Source organism: Micromys minutus (assembly GCF_963924665.1).
Source record: "Micromys minutus genome assembly, chromosome: 23".
NCBI lineage: Eukaryota > Metazoa > Chordata > Mammalia > Rodentia > Muridae > Micromys > Micromys minutus.
This window is the reverse complement of record NC_137958.1, coordinates 13,278,898-13,300,356: the sequence shown is the minus strand read 5'-3', so window position 1 is coordinate 13,300,356 and position 21,459 is coordinate 13,278,898. Positions and strand designations below refer to the sequence as shown.

General features: G+C 40.8%; 1 protein-coding gene across 1 annotated transcript in view; it reads left to right on the top strand.

The window, feature by feature from the left end:
• The first annotated feature begins 452 nt into the window (after window positions 1–452).
• FAM185A (family with sequence similarity 185 member A) overlaps window positions 453–21,459 on the top strand; it is a 52,379-nt gene continuing 31,372 nt past the window's right edge. The window contains exons 1-4 of the mRNA XM_080936501.1: window positions 453–1,019; window positions 2,546–2,655; window positions 11,659–11,751; window positions 15,602–15,740. Coding sequence (XP_080792627.1) covers window positions 611–1,019; window positions 2,546–2,655; window positions 11,659–11,751; window positions 15,602–15,740 — 751 coding nt within the window. The 5' untranslated portion in view covers window positions 453–610. The remainder of the gene's footprint in view (window positions 1,020–2,545; window positions 2,656–11,658; window positions 11,752–15,601; window positions 15,741–21,459) is intronic.

Sequence of the window (21,459 nt, the reverse complement as noted above, 5' to 3'; positions counted from 1 at the left end):
ATCTATAAACATGCTGCTTCTTACCCTTTCTTTTGGTCCTGATCCTTATTTAGACTCTTATTTTTCTCCCAACGTTTTGGTCTCTGAGGTCTCACTTCAAAACTCTACCCTCTCCTAAGAGTCGCGTCCTCCGTATCCAAAGTAACCACACAGCTGAGATATTATCTTTCCATTGGTCAGGCATATTAAGATTTTTTTCTTTATCTGCCCTCTTGGCCAATTGGCTTGAAGCAACAGGGGCTTCTCTACCAATCGGCTCTTGTCATGCTGTGCTCAGCGCACCGCTTCATGGGATATGTAGTTTCAAAGCCGCCAGAACACCTTAATGTTTGGCTCCTTTAGAACTACACACCCCGACGGCCTCCGTCAAAGGGGCGGAAATAGGTGACTAGTGCCGGTCAGGGTTTCCAATGAGGCGCTTTGAAGTTTTAATTTTCTTACCCGCACTGTTTGGAGGCTGCGATTTAAGTCGTTAAGTACTGTGCCAGGACTTGGCTCGTTCCTCCTCGGCGGAGCCGTGCATACGGTCGCCTTTCTGCCTGACCCGAGGCAGCTCGTGGTTCGTGCGGTCCCGGGACTAGCGAGCCTAGGCTGAGTTCCGAGGGAGAGCATGTTCGGCCGCCTCCCTTCATATGCGTCCCGAGTGCGGGGTGGCTCCTTATTCAGCGCTCTCGGGGCCCGGACGTGCAGCTCCGGTGGGGCCGAGCGGCGGGGATCGGCTCCGGACGACCCTGGGGCCGGCCTGGTGCACGGAGCTCTGAGGGAGTGGACGCTGCGGGTGAGCCCGTTTGGGCGGCTGAGGGCGCGGCTCCCATGCCATCTGGCCGTGAGGCCCCTGGACCCCCTCGAGCACGCGGATGGGGACCACGTGCTGGTGGCGGTGTGCGGCGTGGGGAGCGAGACGCGTGGCCTGGACAGCCTGCAGGTCAAGTATGACGCTGCTCGGCAGGAGATGGTCATTCTGTCAGACGACATCGACCCCCAGGCGTCGGTGGAGGTGAACGCACCCGTCAAGTTTGGCAAGTGAAGTGAAAATTTGGGTCGCAAAACTACAGTTTCACCTAACTGGCCCTTTCCGGAGGTCCCTTTTCTGAAGCAGCACTCTTGAGTTCCTGAATAGCGTTTAAGCGTTAGGTTCCGAATTAAGGAGGAAAATTAAAACCGAATGAAAGCTTGTATAGAAATAATCTGAGTCTAATTACATTCTAGAGCCTCCATGTTGTTCTTTGTCATAGTCATTAGCACCGTTCAGCGCTGAGGTTTCCTGCTAATTATCCAGTGGTTTGGAAGTCCACATCTTGCAGCTCTGGTCCCTAGTCAGCTCTATGTATCGAAGCTTCCAGCTAACCTAGAAAAAAAAAGTACTCCCTTTCCAACAGGCACTCAGGACAGTAGGTGTCTGTCCATTTAGGCATAAGTAAATTCTCTAGACATAACAAACTTTGAAGCAAGACATATAGTTAAGACTGCCTGGAAAATTCATAATGGTACCTGCAAAACATATTTCTTAAGTATCTGTGTCCCGTTATTTCCCAGATGCAAACCGTTGAGTACACACACATACTTTCTAGAAAGGGTTCTTGAGGCTCTCATTCTTCCTGATGTTGCTGTTGATAGCAGTAGCACCATTTACCTCTTATAAGATTCTTTTTATTAACCATCACAGTTGCTCAGTAGGGTGGATGCTTTTGTCACCATTTCAGATGAGGACAATGAAATAAAGGAAGTATCATAAGATAAATAGTATAACTGAACAAACAAAAGGCCCCATGCATGGTGGCAATATGAAATTTGCTTTCTTAGGTGCCTTTCCACCTTAAAGACAAATAGGCAGGGCTAGGGTTTGAACTGACTGGGATGGCTCTGCCATTATGCTTTATTGTGTCTCGACTTCTAACTAGCCTAAATGAGTAAGAGACCGTACTTCCAAAATGTACTAATGTGAAAGGCATAGTTGGGCCTCTACCATGGTGCAGAATAAGATGGGTTTCAAAGGAGAGAGAAGCAAAGCTTAAAACAGCTCCTGTGAGATAGATGTTACCGCTGCTGGCTATCCCACATCACCTCTGCTTCTTTTTAGAACTAGAGGCCAGTGTACTGCCTCCATTCCATAGGCCCCTCAAATCTACACTGCTGATTTTATTGATATTTGTTATTCCGGCTTGCAAAAGAGGAATCCAGTGGACATCCCATTACTACTGCCTTTTCTAATCTTAATTCCCTCTCCTATTTCCCAAAGAGCAGTGTGTTTCGAATCCTGTTCCTTATCTGTATAGGTTTTGGGTCTGCCTTGTTTCTTGCTATATGGCAAGACTCAGTTAGACAGGTCTCTCTGTATCTGATTGGCTTTTTACTACTCATTTCTTCTCAGTTAGTGTATTGCTGCTAATTTAGCCCATTGTCATGCAATTCAGGAACTTTATACTGTAACAATTAAAATTGTAGCATTGGGTCCCAATCACTCAGTACTGTTGCAAATCCCTGAGGATTTCAGACTCTAGGGGAAAAGGCACTGACTTTTTCTTTCTTTCTGCTTTGCTTCTAGATTTGAATATCGAGTCATCAGGGTCTGGCTCAGTGAAAGTACAGAATATTGAATGTGATAGCTGTAAAATTGACACTGAGCAGGGGACCAGCATCTTGCAGTCTGTGAAGGTAACTTTGTTCCAGTTACAGAAATACCTCACCTACAAACTATAAAGTACTGTATCAAGCTACAAGGTTTAATTTGTTACTTACATTATCCTCTTTCATCTTTTAGAGAGTCTTCTAAAACTTTTGCCTTAAAAAGCACAAATGTCTTAGCAGCTTTGAAAGTTTTATGTAATTATAATATAATAATTATTATTATAGACTTCATTTCAAAGTGTAGTGAAACTCCAATGTATATATTTTAGGATTTTGAGACACTATAAAACTAAAAAAAAAAAAAAAAAAAAAAACAAAAAAACCAAAAAAAGTACTTAAAATGTACTTAAAAAAAAGAACTAAACTCTATCTTAATTACTGACATTAATTTAAAATTGAAGCATTTTATGTACCCAGTGCTAAGACTGTCTTACAGCCCTCCATACCCAGATCCCGCCCCAAAGGAGCTGGTCTCCCAGGAGTGCTCTCACTCCTAACTCACAGGCCCACAGGGGGGACAAGCTCCAGTCAGAGACAGCAAGACCAACTAACACCAGAGATAACTAGTAGGCAAGAAGCAATCTCAAGAACCTAAGCAACAGAAACCAAGGTTACTTGGCATCATCAGAATCCAGTTCTCCCACCACAGCAAGTCCTGGATAGTCCCTCCAAACCAGAGAAGCAAGATTTGGATTTAAAAATCATATCTCATGATGGTGATAGAGGACTTTAAGAAGGACATAAATAACTCCCTTAAAGAAATACAGGAAAACACAGGTACACAAGTAGAAGCCCTTAAAGAAGAAACACAACATTTCTTAAAGAATTACAGGAAAACATAATCAAACATGTGTAATAATTTAAAAAAATCCAGGATCTAAAAATGGAAATAGAAACAATAAAGAAATCATGAAGAGCGACAAAGCTAGAACTTGAAAACCTAGGAAAGAGAACAGGAGTCATAGACACAAGCATCACAAACAGAGTACAAGAGATAGAAGAGAAAAATCTCAGAGGCAGAAGATGCCATAGAAAGCATGGACACAACCGTCAAAAAAAAAAAAAAAAAGGCAAAACCTAAAAAGCTAACAACCCAAAACATCCAGGAAATCCAGGACACAATGAGAAGATCAAACCCAAGGTATAGAGGAGAGCAAAGATTTTCAACTTAAAGTACCAGTAAATATCTTCAACAAAATTATAAAAGAAAACTTCCCTAAAAAGAGATGCCCATAAACATACAAGAAGACTACAGAATACCAAATAGATTGGACCAGAAAAGAAAATCTTCTCATTACATAATAATAAAAACATAAAATGCACAAAACAAAGAATATTACAAGCAGTAAGGGGAAAAGGTCAGGTAACATATAAAGGCAGACCTATCAGAATTACACCAGACTTCTCAACAGACAATATGAAAGATAAAAGATCCTGGGCACATGTCATACGAACCTAAGTGAATACAAATGTCAGCTAAAACTACTATATCCAGAAAACTCTCAATTAACACAGATGGAGAAACCAAGATATTCCTTGACAAAACCAAATTTACACAATATCTTCCACAAACCCAGCCCTACAAAGGATAATGGATGGAAAACTCCAACACAAAGAGGAAAACTACACCCTAGAAAGAGCAAAATAACCTCTTTCAACAAGCTCAAAAGAAGATATCCACAGAAACATAATTCCAACTCTAACAACAAAAATGACAGGAAGAAACAATCACTATACTTTAATATCCCTTAACATCAATGGACTCAATTCCCCAATAAAAAGAAATAGACTATTAGACTGGATATGTAAACAGGACCCAACATTTTGCTGCATACATGAATTGCACCTCAGAGACAAAGACAGATACTACCATAGAGTGAAAGGCTAGAAAATTTTTTTCCAAGCAAATGGTTCCAAGAAACAAGCTGGAATAGCCATTCTAATATTGAATAAAATTCACTTTCAACCAAAAGTTACCAAAAAAAAAAAAAGATAAGAAAGGATATTTCATACTCATCAAAGAAAAAATTACTAAAACTACCAAAATGAACTGTCAATTTTGAACATCTATGCTCCAAATGTAAGGGTATCCACATTCATAAAAGAAACTTTACTAAAGCTCAAAGCACACATTGTATTTCACACAATAGTTGTGGGAAACTTCAACACCCCATTCTTATCAATGGACAAATCAAGGAAACAAACTAAACAAAAACACATTGAAACTAACAGAAGTTATTAATCAAATGGATTTAACAGATATTTATAGAACATTGCATTCTAAAACAAAAGAATATACCTTCTTCTCAGCACCTCATGGTACCTTCTCCAAAACTAACCATATAATTGGTCACAAAACCAGCCTCAACAGATACAAGAAGATTGAAATAATCCCATGCACCCTATCAGATCACCACAGATTAAGGTTGGTTTTCAATAACAACAAAAACAACAGAAAGCCCAAATACACATAGAAATTGAACAATGTTATACTCGTGGTAACTTGATCAAGGAAGAAATAAAGAAAGAAATTAAAGGCTTTTTAGAATTTAATAAAAATGAAGGCAGAACATGCCCAAACTTATGGGACACAATGAAAGCAATGCTAAGAGGAAAACTCATAGTTCTGAATGCCTCTAAAAAGAAACTGGAGGGAGCATACACTAACAGCTTAATAGCACAGCTGAACGCTCTAGAACAAAAAGAAGCAATAATACCCAAGAGGGGTAGATGGCAGGAAATAATCAAACTCAGTGCTGAAATCAACCAAGTAGAAATATAAAGAACTATACAAAGAATCAACAAAACTAGGAGGTGATTCTTTGAGAAAACCAACAAGACAGATAAACCCTTAGCCAGACTGATCAGAGGGCACAGAGACAGTATTCAAATTAACAAAATCAGGAATCAAAAGGGAGATATAACAACAGAAACTGAGGAAATTAAAATATCAGATCCTACTACAAAAGACTTTATTCAACAAAACTGAAAAACCTAGAGGAAATGGACTGTTTTCTACCAGGTACCAAAGTTAAATTAGGATTAGATAAAAAAACCACCTAATAAGTCCCATAACCACTAAGAAATAGAAGCAGACATTAAAAGTCTCCCAACCAAGAAAAGCCCAGGAACAAATAAGCTTGGTGCAGAATGCTATAGGTATCAGACCTAATACCAAAATTCTCCAAAGTATTCCACAAAATAGAAACAGAAGAAACACTGTCCAATTCATTCTTTGAAGCCACAATTACCCTTATACCTAAACCACACAAAGACCCTACAAAGAAAGAGAACTTCAGACCATTTTCCCTCATGAATATCAATGCAAAAATATTCAATAAAAATTTAACAAACAGAATCCAAGAACACATCATCCATCAGGATCAAGTAGGCTTCATCCCACGGATGCACGGATGGCTCAATATACAAAAATCCATCAAAGTAATCCACTGTTTAAGCAAACTCAAAGAAAAACACCACATGATCATCTCATTAGCTGCTGAGAAAGCATTTGACAAAATTCCATACTCCTTCATGTTAAAAGTCTTGGAAAGATCAGGAAGTACAGGCCTATACCTTAACATAGTGAAAGCAATATACAGCAAACCAGTAGCCAACATCAAACTTAATGGAGAGAAACTTAAAACAGTCCCACTAAAATCAGGGACTAGACAAGGATGCCCACTCTCTCCCTACCTATTCAATATAGTACTTGAAGTCCTAGCCAGAGTAACTAGACATCAAAAAGAGGGCAAATGGATAAAAATTGGAAAGGAAGAAGTCAAAATATCACTATTTGCAGATGATATGATAGCATACTTAAGTGACCCTCAAAATTCCACCAGAGAACTCGTACAGCTGATAAACAAGTTCAGCAAAGTGGCTGGATATAAAGTTAACTCAAACAAGTCAGTAGTCTTCCTCTACTCAAAGGATAATCAAGCTGAGAATGAAATTAGGGAAATGGCACCCTTCACAATAGTCAAAAATAATATAAAATGCTTTGGTGTGACTAACCAAGCAAGTGAAAGATCTGTATGACAAGAATTTCAAGTTTCTGAAGAAAGATATGGAAGATCTCAGAAGATGGAAAGATCTCCCACACTCATGGATCAATAGGATTAATTAGGAAAAATGGCCATCTTGCCAAAAGCAATCTACAGATTCAATGCAATCCTCATCAAATGCACAAATCAGTTTTTCATAGAGTTAGAAAGAGCAATTTGCTAACTCATTTGGAATAACAATAAACCAGGATAGCAAAAACTATTCTCAACAATAAAACAGAGTCACCATCCCTGACCTCAAGTTGTATTATAAAGCAATAGTGATTAAAAACATGCATGGTATTGGTACAGAGACTGGAAAGCAGATTAGTGAAATAGAATTGAAGACCCAGAAATGAACCCATACACCTATGGTCCCCGATCTTTGACAAAGAAGCTAAAACCATGCAGTGGGAAAAAAAGAATTTTCAACAGATGGTGCTGGTTCAACTGGCAGTCAGCATGTAGAAAAATGCAAATCGACCCATTCTTATCGCCCTGTAAAAACGTTAAGTCCAAGTGGTTCAAGGACCTCCACATAAAATTAGATACACTGAAACTGCTGAAACTAATAGAAGAGAAATTGGGGTAGAGCCTTAAACACATAGGGACAGGAGAAAATTTCCTGAACAGAACACCAATGGCTTATTATATTCTAATCAAGAATTGACAAATGGGAACTCATAAAATTGAAAAACTTTTGTAAGGCAAGTAACACTGCCAAAAGGACAAAAAGCAAAACAACAGATTGGGAAAAGATCTTTACCAATCCTACATCCGACATAGGGCTAATATCTAATATATACAGAGAACTCAAGAAGTTAGACTCCAGAAATTCAAATAGCCCAATTTCAGATTGGGGTACAGAGCTAGAGAATTCTCACTGAAGAATATTAAATGGCTGAGAAGCACCTAAAGAAATACTCAACACCCTTAGTCATCAGAGAAATGCAAATCAAAACAACCCTGAGATTCCACCTCACACCAGTCAGAATGGCTAAGTTCAAAAACTCAGGTAACAACAGATGCTGGCAAGGATGTGGAGAAAGCAGAACACCCCTCCATTGTTGGTGGTATTGCAAGCTGGTTCAGCCACTCTGGAAATCAGTCTTACAGTTTCTCACAAAATTGGACATAGTGCTACCTGAGAACCCAGCTATACTACTCCTGAGCATATACCCAAAAGATGCTCCAACATATAACAAGGACACATGCTCCACTATGTTCATAGCAGCCTTATTTATAATAGCTAGAAGCTGGAATGAATCCAGATGTTCTTTAACAGAGAATGGATACAGAAATGTGGTACATTTACACAATGAAGTACTACTCGGCTATTAAAAACAATGATTTTATGCAATTCTTAGGCAAATGGATGGATCTAGAAAATATCATTCCGAGTGTGGTAACCCAGACACAAAAGAACACACATGATATGCAATCACTGATAATGGATATTAACCTAAAGGCTCAGAACACCCAGTATATAATTCACAGACTATATGAAACTCAAGAACATGGAAGACCAAAATGTGGATGCTTCAGTTCTTCTAAGAAAGGGGAACAAAATACTTATGGGAGGGAATACAGGGGCAAAGAGTGGAGCAGAGACTGAAGGAAAGGCCATCCAGAGTCTGTCCCATCTGGGGATCCATCCAATATGTATCCACCAAACCCAGTCATTATTTCTGATGCCAAGAAGTGCTGACAGGAGCCTGATATGTATGTCTCCTGAGAGGCTCTGCCAGAGTCATATTCATACAGATTAAGATGCTTGCAGGAAACCATAAGACTGACCCCAATGCAGGAGTTAGAGAAAGGACCGAAGGGATTTGCAACCTTCCAGGAAGAACAACGATATCAACCAACTAGACCTCCCAGAGCTCCCAGGGACTAAACTACCATCCAAAGAGTATACATGGAGGGACCTATGGCTTTGGCCGCATATGTTGCAGAGGATAGCATTGTCTGGCATTAATAAGAGGAGAAGCCTTTGGTCCTATGAAGGCTCATTTCCCCACTGTAAGGGAATGCCAAGGTGGTGAGGTTGGAGTATGTGGGTGGGAGGGGGAGCATCCTTATAAAAAAGCAGGGAGAGGGGGAATAGAAGAGGGGAACCAGGAAAGTGGATAACATTTGAAATGTAAATACATAAACTATTTAACAATAACATAGAACTGAAGCTTCCTTGATGCAAGTACATTTTGCAACATTCTCACTTTCTATTTATTAAATAACAAAGAGAGTCTTTATGTCCTATACCTGTACTAAAATATGTGGTAATTTTACAGAAACATTTAATATACCAGAAGCTCTTTACCAGAAGATTAGGCAGGCAGTTTTACAGAACAGCAAATGGTTCTTCTTGTTTTATAATTAACATTTTTACATTCTAATTTCTTACATTGAGATCGGTCTTAGCATAAGTGTTTCAAGATAAAGTCTCTAGGGAAGGTTGCTCTTCTCTCTGATTGTTCCGCAACAGCAGGGTTGAAGCCAGTGTCCTGACAGGCTCTGTTGAACTTGGTTACCTTTGTGCTGTAGTTCCAGAACTTTAACTTTAAACAATTCTTGAGAATGATTGACACACAACCTTTACATCTGGTTGCTTCATTTGTACATCTTTATCTGCATCCCTGCTGTAAATTGTCCTAAAGCTGTTTGCATTTTAATGTTAATTCCACTTCCCCAACAAGGGCTGCCTAGTTATGTACTCTTGAGGTGACTTCATCTGAACCTTCCCATTTTAATCAGTAAAACAAAGGAGAGCCAGTGACTAGGTGGGGTAAAGGTAATGGAAGGAGAGGGTCAGAGGTGAGAGGACATGGAGGACAGGGAGAGGTTTTAAGATGGAGGTCCAGAGGGATGAATTAGATCCAGGTGGGCTTAATTGGCGTTAAATAGCTATTAAAAATTTAAGGATTTTATAGGTCTAATATCTCATATAGAAGGGCAGTTTGTATCTTTGTCTATTTGATGTAATCTTATTGTGTAGAGGGTTTGTGGATTGAGAGTTTAATATATAAACCTGTATGAAAAGCTATGGGGCCATAGAGTTGTGATTGTGTTGGAATTTGGGGTATAGAATCACCCCGAGACAGAGGCAGTAAACAAGTGGTGTAGAACCACTAGGGAAGAAAGTCTCGAAGACGAAGTTAGACGGTGGGGAGGCTCGGACCGAGCAGCAGAGGCGTGTGTGGCTCTGAATTAGAAATAGGCCCATGGAGTGAGACTGTGGGGCTGATAAAGAGATAAGACCTTTTTATTTTTCAATATTTACTGCAACACCCTGCTTTTGCTACCTGTCTCTGGATGAGGCAGCTTAAAAGAACTAATTGTACAAACATGAAAGAGTAAGAATATCCCAGACAGCATTTTTAGCATATAGTTTGGTTTGGGTTCTTATAAAAAATACAATAAAATCTTCCTCTTGAATGACTAACCGAATAAGAATGCTGTAATTTTGTTTCTTCCTTAAAATGTTTATTCACTCAATGATGCTTCAGTTTTGGTGAATTAATTTCAGTAATTTCAAGATAGAGTTTAATTCTTTTTTTAAAATTTTGTATCTGTTCTATGGAAGACTTGTTAAGAGAAAATAAAGATATGAACTCACAATCTTTACAAATATAATAGCTCAAAAGACTTAGAACTAACGCTGATACCTGTCCTCTGGTTTATTACAACTAACCATAGATAAGAGGCCCTGTGAAGAGGGAGGCTTCACTGAGGATCCGACTGTCAGACAGCCTGTAGGCTCGTCCATGGGGCATTTTCTTCATAAATGATTGGAGGGTCCAGCTTACTGTGGGTTATGCCACCCGCTAGGCAGGGGGTCCTAGGCTATATAAGAAAGCAGGCTGGGGAATTTCATTTCTGCAGTGTAGGTTCTTGCCTCAGACTCCCTCAGGGATGGACTGTGATCTTTAATCCAAGTAAACCCTTTCTTCCCCAGCGTTGGTTTTGGTCATGTTTCATCTTAGCAGCAGAGAAAGACACCAAGACACTAACCTTGTACTAAGATAATTATTCTTGCAATGTGGCCTTAACTAATTTACACTCCCCAAATGCAGACACTTTGGTAAGATAGCTGGCCTAGGTTTTTAAAAATGTGGTACAATATCAAATTAGTGATTACCCGATAATATGTCTTTCACTTATTCAACATCATACATAGGGTTATGTATGTGTAAAATAGCACTTTAATAACAATGATGACTGTTAATGAATAGTTAGTAGGTTCTGAGACTCTCAGCTAAGCCTTGTTTATCCTTGGAGCATCTTTTGTCAAGAATGGAAACTAGGAGGCACCAAAAAGCCTACAAACTCGATGAGGGACGCAAAGCTAAAGTGGCCTAGCTGGGATTTGACCTTTTGTTTGTTCTCTCCAAGCTCGCCTCTTCCTTGCAATCTTTGTCAGCTAAGGAAGACATGTGGTGATGCTTGTTTATTCAGCATCCTTAAGGAATAAAGCAAGAGATCCCACACATCTGCATTTTTTAAGTGTAGCACAATAATTTCCCCCAATAATTTCTGGCTTATTTTTACTTTAATTATTTTTTATGTTGTGTGGGAACCAGATGAGCTTCAGATTACAATGTGAGTGTCTTTAAGCCATAGGCCTATTTGGAAAACCTCACAAATATTTCTCTCTAAACAAATAAACATATATATGAATGTTTGCTCACAACGTCCTAAGTTTCACAGAAACTCCAGAAAATCACTTAAGGTCAGCTTCAGACCTGATGGCAGAGTTTCTTTGCAAATAGATCTTTCTAAAACTTCACTGATAACCTGGATTTTAGATTCCCATCTGTGACTATGACAAAGTTGATGGCACTGTAAGACAGATCCTTTTGAGAACAGTTTCTTTCTGTCTTTTCAATACTTTGCTTAAATTCCTGGATGAGTTTGTAGACATGCATAGAAGAAAAGGTTTCATGCAAGCTAACTCTCTACCCTCTGTGGTTTTCTTGTTTTTCAGAGTCAAAAGTTACATGTTCAAACAAAAGGAGGTGATGTGATCTGTCTTGGAACAATTTATGGAAATATAGATATTCACGCATCAGATAAAAGTGTAAGATTGAAGTGCATTCAGTAAATTCAACTTAGCTTCCCCACAAATGCCAGCGGCCACAAAATTTATGGTGTAATGTTTCCTTCTTAGTGCATTTAGTTCTTTAATAAGCTGAATTTGGACCTGAATTTTAGTGTGATTTAATACTTTTGATCGTTATTTAGTTCGTTAGATTCACTAAACCCTTGACAGTTAATTCTGACTTATGTAAAGAGGCTTTTATTGTCATGGTTTTGAACTAAAACACTTCATTAAGTAATACTGTGAGAATGGGAATTGGATTTTTCTTAGGTGCTGGGTTTACCTGAGCACAGTATTCTCCCAAACCTGCTGCCTACGGCTGTCCTAAGGGTAAATTCCGAAATGGCAGTCACTTACAGGCAGCACTGATTTAATTCATGGGCTTGAAAAGAGAACGTGATGTTGAGAGAGGAGGAACGGCAGCATTGGAGGTTGGGTAAGCAGTTGATATACTCAAAATACACTGTATACTCAGGGAATTTATATAGAAATTAAAGAGCACCTGGAAGTTGGCTTCTTCAGCATTGCCACTAGGTGGCACTGGGGGATAAAGCTGCTGTTCTCCAGAGTTCTACCCCGCCCCCAACACACACACACACACACACACACACACACACACAGCCACAGAGATTGGTTGTTACAGAAGATGGTTTATATTTTTAATTTTACCTACTTTATATCATGCTGTTAATAGTAAAATTAAAATCTGGGGACTATGCATAAGAAAAAAAATCTATAGCAGATGGTGAAGGTTATGAGCATATCTTACAGAGTATTGTTGGTACATTATTAAAATTACATTCCATTTTAATATTCATTTGTGTGTGTGTGCTAAGATGCATGTGTAGATGGAGATCAGAGGAAAGCCTGTGGGAGTCGCTTGTCTCCTTTACTGTGTGGGTCCTCTTTGCTGGACAGGTAAGCAAGGCGGGTTGTAGCATTGTTTCTATGTGTGAGTCTCCCATCACAGTGTTCTCAGAATCTGTGGGAAGCTGTTTAAACCAAATATTTAGATATGTAATAAACCTTTTAAATTAAACTAGGAAAATGTTTCACGATCCTGTAGCCTTATGTCTCTGCCCTTGGAGATGACCTTTAGTTTTGCCAGACAGATCACCATCTCCTTAGAAGTACAACAGGCAAATCAAACAACTTGGAAGCTCCTTCAAATTCAACCCTTGCTTTAATTGCAAAAGTTATTCGACATGATATTGTATGTCATATTAATGTTACATGTTCTCAGTGGGGGGTAGTGCATATATGTGCATGTAGACCAAAGGTAGATGTCAACATTGGTTTTTTTGTTGTCGTTGTCGTTGTTGGGTTTTTATTTTTTTATTTATTATTTTTTTTTTTTTGCTTTTTAAGACAGAGTTTCTCTGTGTAACCCTGGCTGTCCTGGAACTCGCTCTGTAGAACAGGCTGGCCTCCAGCTCAGGGATCCCACTGCCTCTCTGTGTGCTGAACCACCCCACCCCCACCCAGCTACCTTGTTTTTTGAGACAGTGCTTCTGTGGATTTTGGTTGGGGTTGGCCAGCCTGTGAGCTCCAGGGGACCTGCCTGTCTCCCCCTTCCCAGTGCAGGAGTTATAAACTTGTGGCACTAGGTTTTTGCATGAGTGCTGAGGATTCAAACACAGCTCCGATAGTTTTGTTGGTTGTGTGGCCATTTTACATGATAATTTCAGAATCAACATTTGTAACGTAACAGGGAATATAGACATCCATTTCATGTGACTGTAGGCTGAACTGATAACACAGCTGCTCTTGTCAGTCTGTCGGACTACAGAGTCACAGCACTTCCTGAAGACTTGGTTTGTGCTACACGTAAGAACTTATATATAATATATAACATATCATAGATAGATAGATAGATAGATAGATAGATAGATAGATAGATAGATAGATAGGCATATATATAAATTAACTAAGTGTAGGGGAAAAGCCTTCCTTGTGTAAAAATTAATTCTAGCAGTACCTCCCATGAAGGTATTTGTTTCCTGAACTCCCTTTTGTTCTCTCACTAAATAACTTCTGTTAAAAATCAGAGTATACAGTTGAATCTGGGGTGTCTACACATGACATTTTATCCACTAATATTATGACTATAAATAATATTTTATTAGTATGTTGCTGTCAACTGTGCTAACCCCAGACTAATTGTTTCAGTTTAGTATCTGATACAGTTCAGGATATGTGCCCCTAGTGTACTCATTTTTATTCTTGGGAATTGTGTGGAGTGGTTGACAACTCTATTGTGGGGTATGTGCTGGGATTTACTTGCTTTCGCTTGCTTTGGTAGCCAGGTGTCTTCTGGCTTCCTAGGGTTCGTTTAGTTTTTAATGAACAGTACAGATCCTTGGCATTTTCCACACACTCATAAAGAGTGCCTGAAAATCAGGCTTCATTTAATGTGGTGGTAAGCAGAATCTAAGCACTAAGCCCACCTTAGCTAATTCAGTGTGTTTCAAATACCTTACTGTTCATCTTTTGGTGTTCCCTAGCACAGCCCCATCCTCTATTGAAAGGCCAGAGCATGGCATTTGTTGCCTACTTTATGGAAATTCTTGGAAAGTGTGAAACTGAATACTGAGCAAGTGTGGGAGTAGGGCGACGCTGCTGTCAGTGTGTTCAGGACTGCAGTGCTGTTGTTAATGCCCTGGTGTACTGCTGTTTGTTCCTGAGCAGAACTGCGGCAAGCCATCCCAGTAACTGAGAGCACAGTGCAACCCATTCATACGAGCACACATTTGTCTATCACAGGGTGCATGTTGGGGGGGGGATGCTTACTGTCATCGTTGTACATAGTGAACAGTATTTACAACACAAACACACACTGAATTTTGTCAGGGAAATTTAAGGATAAACATAAAAGTCCTCTCGGTTGTTTACTGGAACGCTGCCGCTGCATTGGCATAAAGTGGAAATGTTTCAGAAGTTCACAGTTACTGCATTAACATGTGAGGGAAATTGTGCGTCACAGCAGAAGCAAAGTGCACTGGAGAGTTTGTATAGAAATAACAATGTGCCTGACTCTTTAGTCAGGTAAGAGATAACAGCATCATCTGTAACAGCATTGCTGTCCTCCATCCAGTTGCTACTGTTCACTGTTGGATTAGACGGCCAGACCAGATGAGGAGAAAGAATGAAAAAAGTGCAGAAAACATAATCAATATAAGAGTGGATAATATAAGCAAAGGACTTGAGTGGTCATTTGGGGATAAGTATGCATGTGGAATTTTTTCCTAATACAAATAAGTTATTCGAACTAGTGAGTTTAGCGTGGTTGCTAGATTAAGGTCAAATATAAAAGTCAAGATAACATAAACTTTTAAGAGATGCTATGTAAGTGCACTTTCCAAATATCTGATGGGAATAAACTAATAAGACAAAGTATACATAGAATACATGACAGACATTGCTCGGAGAAAGTAAAGAAGGCATAAATCAACAGAGGACTTGCATATCAGCTCTGCTGCCCATCGACAGAGAATGTGTGCTGCTCACAAACTTGCAGTTGCCACGGTGACTGTGTACTTCTCCTGTAGTTGGTCTTCACTCTAGAGCAGTGGGGTCTCAACTTTCTATGGCTATGACCCTTTATGTTGTGCCTTATGTTGTGGTGACCCCCCAACCATAATATTATTTTGTTGCTACTTCATAGTGGTAATTTTGCTACTGTTATGAATCATAATGTAAATGTCTGATATGCAGGATGCCATCCCTATGGGGTTGTGACTCACAGTTGAGAGCCGCTGTTCTAGATGAACTGTTTGGGTTGTTTACGGTTTGCTTTATAATGAACTGATTACAGTCTCTCTTTTACTAGACTGTGACCATAGATAAACTTCAGGGAAGTTCTGTCAACATATCCACGGAGGATGGTTTGCTTCAAGCCAAGTATCTTTACACAGAATCTTCATTTCTGTCTTCTGCTGCTGGGGACATAGCATTAGGAAATGTTCATGGTAAGCTGACAAGAGCTCAGTGTATCTCAGATTTTCCACATGGCATAAAATTCAAGAGATGACCGTACAGTTCAAGAAAGATCAGAGAACTGGCCTTCTAAATAATTATAGAGTAGCCATCTTTTTTAAAAAAAGAAAATCTGTGAAAGTAAAATGACCTACAAGCGAATTTAGTTTAATTTTGAAAAGAATTTGGAAATTATGCTATTATATATAAAGCTAATAGTAGTTCTGATTTTTTAAAAAAAGATCTTTATTATTTTAGTGTGTGTGTGCCCATACATGTGTTTCACTTCTCCAGCCCCAGTAGTTGATATTTAAACATACTTTTAAAAGAACAAACAATATCCAAGAGATGAAATGAAAGAAGTATTAATAAAGATGAAATTCTTAGTGGTTATTTTCCATGGCATGAATTAAGAAGTTAAATGAATTAAGTATTTGGGTAGATCAAATTATAGACTCCATGATACTAATTTTGGGTACACACATCAAAATGCATTTCTCCTGGCACAGGTCCTCTTAGCAATGTGCTATTTCAGTTGTCTTTGAGTGTTCTCTTGTGATTCCCAAAGCACATATCCTCAGAGAGCAACATTACTTAGCTAATGCTTGCCTTGTGGAAAGAGAAAGCTAGAACACATAATGAGATAATCTGGCCAAAGGCCTCCTGGTGGTCGGTGTTGTTCTGAAGTTTTATATTTCCACGGAGCAGATGACTCCAATCCAAGTGCATGCTCTGAAATACATAGGGGTAGTATTAAGACCCACTTACCCCTTGGACAGAGGACAGTATGTGCACATCTGCTAAGTGTGTGCTGGGCCTTCTTCCAGGAAGTGTGGAGCTGAACGTTTTTCCATGCATAACTCACTCATTCCTCTTTAGAAAGGCTGGACATCCCTGTCCACACACTTTGGCAGCACTCCCACATTTTAAAAGTGAGCACAAATTATTAAGTCGTATTAGAATGTGGTTACTGCTAGTCATACTAGCAAGTAACAAATCAGCAAATAGTCTTCTGTTAAAAAACAAAACAAAACATACGTGGGTAATTGAATAACCTTAACAGCTCAACTTAGTGACTAAGCCTCAGTAGTTCCCACATTGATACCATCACTCGAACCTAAAACAGAGCAGAGCTCTACATTAGTAGTGATGCAATTGTGAGTAGTAATCATTTGTAATTTTATATTTTAAATGACTTTTAATAAGCATTACACTTCCATGGTCATCACAATTAAAGTGTCTGGTTGGTTGGAGCCCGTTGCTCACCCCTGGTCAGGCACAAGCTGGGAAAACCCATCTGCTCTCCTTCTTCCAACCCAGCCCACACTGAAATGACTCTAAAGGAGTGGTGCCAGAAGCTCAGTTCCACACTTCTAGCAGCCAGTGCATCCTGCCTTTCTGACATGACCAGGCTACCCAAATGCCCTCCCCGGTGCCTAGTTTCTGCGATGCTCAGACACAGTCCTAGCCCCTGGCTGACACATCATCACACCTCACCTCCCTGCCTTTCCTCAGCCCTGTTCTTGGGACTGTTGAATTCACTGGGGAATTGTGCTAATTAAACCTGCATTTATTTACTTTTATTCTGGTCTGATCTGGCCTATATCACCTTTGCTAGAAAAAAACATATTAGTATTATAAATAATACATAATTAGATTTCAGTATAAAACAACTCCTTATTAAGATAGATATTGATCAACCAACACTACAGGAAAACTAGCTGCTTTATACCGTGTTCATATTCAATACACTAATGCTTTTTAAATATTTTATTTCTTTTATTCTAGACAGAATGGAATTTGGGGAAACTTACCAGTAATTGAACACATTTCTAGATCTAATGATAAAGTAATTGAAATAAATATTGCAGTTAGAAGAGTTTGGCCTTTTGTTTTGTAAGGTCTTTGAATATCTATTGACTTTAAGATGAAGTCAAGTATAGTTTCTTGTATGGTTTAAATATAGGTCTCTTGTGCACTGTAGCCTCTAGAAGGGTTCCCTGAAAGAACATTGAGATGGAAATAAGAGTTCAGGGTGCTTACTGGAGGGACTTCTTGGGCCACGTGCCATGTCAGGGGAAGAAGCCCCATCTCCATGGAGGAGCTAGACCTTGATAGACTTTCAGCTCTGAAGCTGACGAGCTTCCTCAGAGTTGTCTCAAGTTGTAGTGAGGAAAACTGGAGCTTTAGATCCTAGGTCATTAGACCCAGCTGCTCCAGAAGGAGTATGATCTTGGGCCAAGATGGCTGTCTTCAGTTGAAGTTGTTTCCAAACAGGGCTGTCCTCAAAGGGCTGTCTGCCAGCACTTCTCTCAGCATCTGTGAACATAAGCTCTTCAGGTAAGAAGGAGGATGAAGGAGGCTCTGTGTGATGAATCATGGCCTCTGCTACGGTTGAATTTATTCATTCAATGCATTTATTGACTGGCACTTGTGCGCCAGGTTTGTAGGAGCCAGGGTTGCAGAGTTGGGCAAGAAATATTTAAAGAATACACAGTTGAGTGAAAGGGCTTCTCTTTCACACCCTCAGTCCCCTCAGACCTATCTCCCAGGCTGTCCATTGTCACTCTGTGTCAAAGCAACTTTCTCACAATCTCTTTTATAACTTTGGCACATCCATAAACAGGACTGGGGAAGAATTTTTCAGTTACCTTCATGTTATTCATTCAGCTTCACCCTCTATTCTTCGGTCCCTAACTCTGTTTGTGTGTATGTTTGTTTGTTTTCTGGTACAGATGAGAGAGATTAGAATGGGACCCTACCTCATTCCTTACACCCAGTGCTTTGACTATTTTAATTAACTTAGGTGATTTAAAACCTACAGCTCCGCCCCCCTCTGCAGTGATTCCCTGGCCTCCATCCTTGTTCCAAGAGCCTGTAGGCGTGTGCTGTATACAGGGTGGAGATGGAGGGGCAGGTAAGGGTCCATGTCCTAGTAAGACCCTAGACATATACTCAGTGAATTCTTTGTTCTAACCCTCTCAGCAGGTGGTTGTATAACACAAGTTATAAAAATATCGGCTATATTTAAGGAAGTTAGCTTAAGATCTTAAACTCTTTTTTCCAACATAATATTTTATTTATTCTTTGTTTGGGGATTTAACACCATACACCCCTATTAAGGACTTCCCAGATTTCCCCTGCCCCTTGCTCTTATGACTTTTTAAAAAAAGATCATGTTACCCATATACTCACTGGAGCATGGTAAACTTTCCTACTTCCTAAGTAAAGCTGAGTCCTTTCCCTCGTGGATCTACACTGGGAGTCATCTCCTGCGGAGGGCACTGCTCCAGTATCCTGTCACAGTTCTTAAGAGTTCTCTACGATAGCTTCCTGTCTAAGCTGTTGCTATTTGGTGAGGAGTGGAAGAAGAGAGGGGTTGTCACAGAAGTCTTCTATGTCCCTTTTTCTCAACTGCATCTGCAGTCATCAATATCACTGCAAAAGTAGTTTATTTACTCTTTCTGGACCATGGAACATGGGCTTCCCCATGCTTTCTGGTGTCAGCACAGACCACTAACCAGGATCTCAGTTGACATAGGGCCACAGACCCAGATAAGACTTTCTGATGCAGCAGGGATCACAGGCATCAAGATGGCTTCTGGACACAGCATAGACCACGGACATCTGCCTGGCATTTGGTGGCAACATGGGCCAAAAAACATCAATACAGACCCAACTGCAGTAAGACCATGGACCCAGACATGGCCCTTGGTGACATCACTGTCCCAGACATCACCATAGCACCGGGTGGCAATGCAAGCCACCCACATCTATGTGCCCCCCCCCCCCGGTGGCAGCATCGCCCATGGACATCAACATGATTTTAGGCTGCAGCACATACAAGAACATTCACATGGCCTTGGCTGGTAGCACAGGCCACGAACATCAACGTAGACCTGGCTGCATTAAGACTATGGACACAGACATGGCCCTCAGTGGCAGCACAGACCTAGACATCATCATTGTCATGGATTCAGGTGGCAGAGCAGACCACACAGGTCCCAATGGCCCCCAGCAGCAGCATAGCCCTTAACATAAACATGGCTTCCGGCAGCAGTGCAGGCCAGGAATCTCGGCTTGGTCTTCAGAAGTGACATGAGCCACAGATATCAACTCAGACACCATCTTGTAGTGGGACTTCAGACCCAGACATGGCCTTCAACAGCATGGTCACCACTGTGGTGTCAGGTGGTGGCTCAGGCCACTCACATCAGTATGGTCCCCGGGGGCCACATGGCCCAGGGACATCAACATGGCCTCATGCCGTGGCACAGACCACGAACATCATCAGGTTACAACATGGTCCTCAGATATCAGCCTGGACCCCAGCTACATCAGGGCCACTGACTCACACGTGCCTTCGGCAGAATCATGGGTCATGGTGGTAACTTCAAGAAGGTCTAACTGTAGAAAGTAGACTGCTCCTCACCTCAGCCTCTGCCCAGAGCAAGGACATCCCGCAGCTGGGCAGCTTGTTCAGGAGCTGAGTCTGCATCTGCTTAAACTCCAGGCTGCTGTACACAATCCTGTTGACCCCACTGGGCAACGACATGTACCATCGGCCTCAGCGCTCTGTTGCCCATCACTGCTGCCTCTCTCCACAGCGTGTGCACAGCTCTGCTGCTCTCCCTTTCATCCATCACTTCCATCTCCCTCACCCTGTGTTCCTTCCCTCCCTGAAGTGGTACTGGCCCACTAGCCTGGCTGATGCACCCAAAGGGGTGAGGGCCAGTCAGTCTGGCTGTCTTCTGCCCTTCAAACTTGTTTTTATGAGAAAATGTGTTGCTATTTCTATTTTAATAATAGATAAAAACTTTGGCCTCTTAGTAGCTGAACAGGCTTGAATGGTTCTCTGTTCTGCCACTGGATGCTGTGAAACGCGCTTAGGGAACAGCGCTCAGAACATCTGCCACCAGGAAGAGCGGAGACCCAGACACACAGGACTGGCGAGAACCAGGGGAGAACGGATTTTGACTAGCCAGGGGGCAAAGAGATCTCGGCCGAGCACGGGGAAAGTGTGTGCCTGCCCGCCTAGCTTGATTCAGGGATCCAGGAACCCGACTGCATCGGGCCCTCTGTTCCCAGCTGACGGCTTCCGGGGGCACAACAGGCACTCGGAACATCCGCCACCAGGAAAAGCAGAGATCCAGGGACACAGGCCAGGTACAAGGTAAAGGCAAGAACCAATCACTGACAACAAGATGGCAAGAGGAAAGTGAAAGAACATACCCCAGGGAAACCAAGACAACCTGGCAACACTAGAACCCAGCTCTAACATCACAACAAACAGTGAAATGCCAAACACTCCAGAAAAAGAAGACTCAGACACGAAGTCCTACCTCAACATGATGATAGAGATCCTTAAACAAGAACGGGAGGAAAAGCATAAAGAATTAGAAGCTTTTAAAGAAAAAACAAGAAAAACACTCAAAGAACTAGAGGAAAACATAACCAAAGAGATGAAGGAATGGAAGAAGGAATTTAAAACAGAAATTGACACAATAAAGAAAACACTAAAAGAGATAACCCTAGAGGTAGAAATCCTAAAAAAGAAATCAGGAGTCACAGATGCAAGCATTTTCAACAGACTACAAGAGATGGAAGAAAGAATCTCAGGGGCCAAAGACAGCATTGAAAACATAGACAAAACAGTCAGAGAAGATGCAATAAACAAAAAGCTCCTAACCCAAAATGTCCAGGAGATCCAGG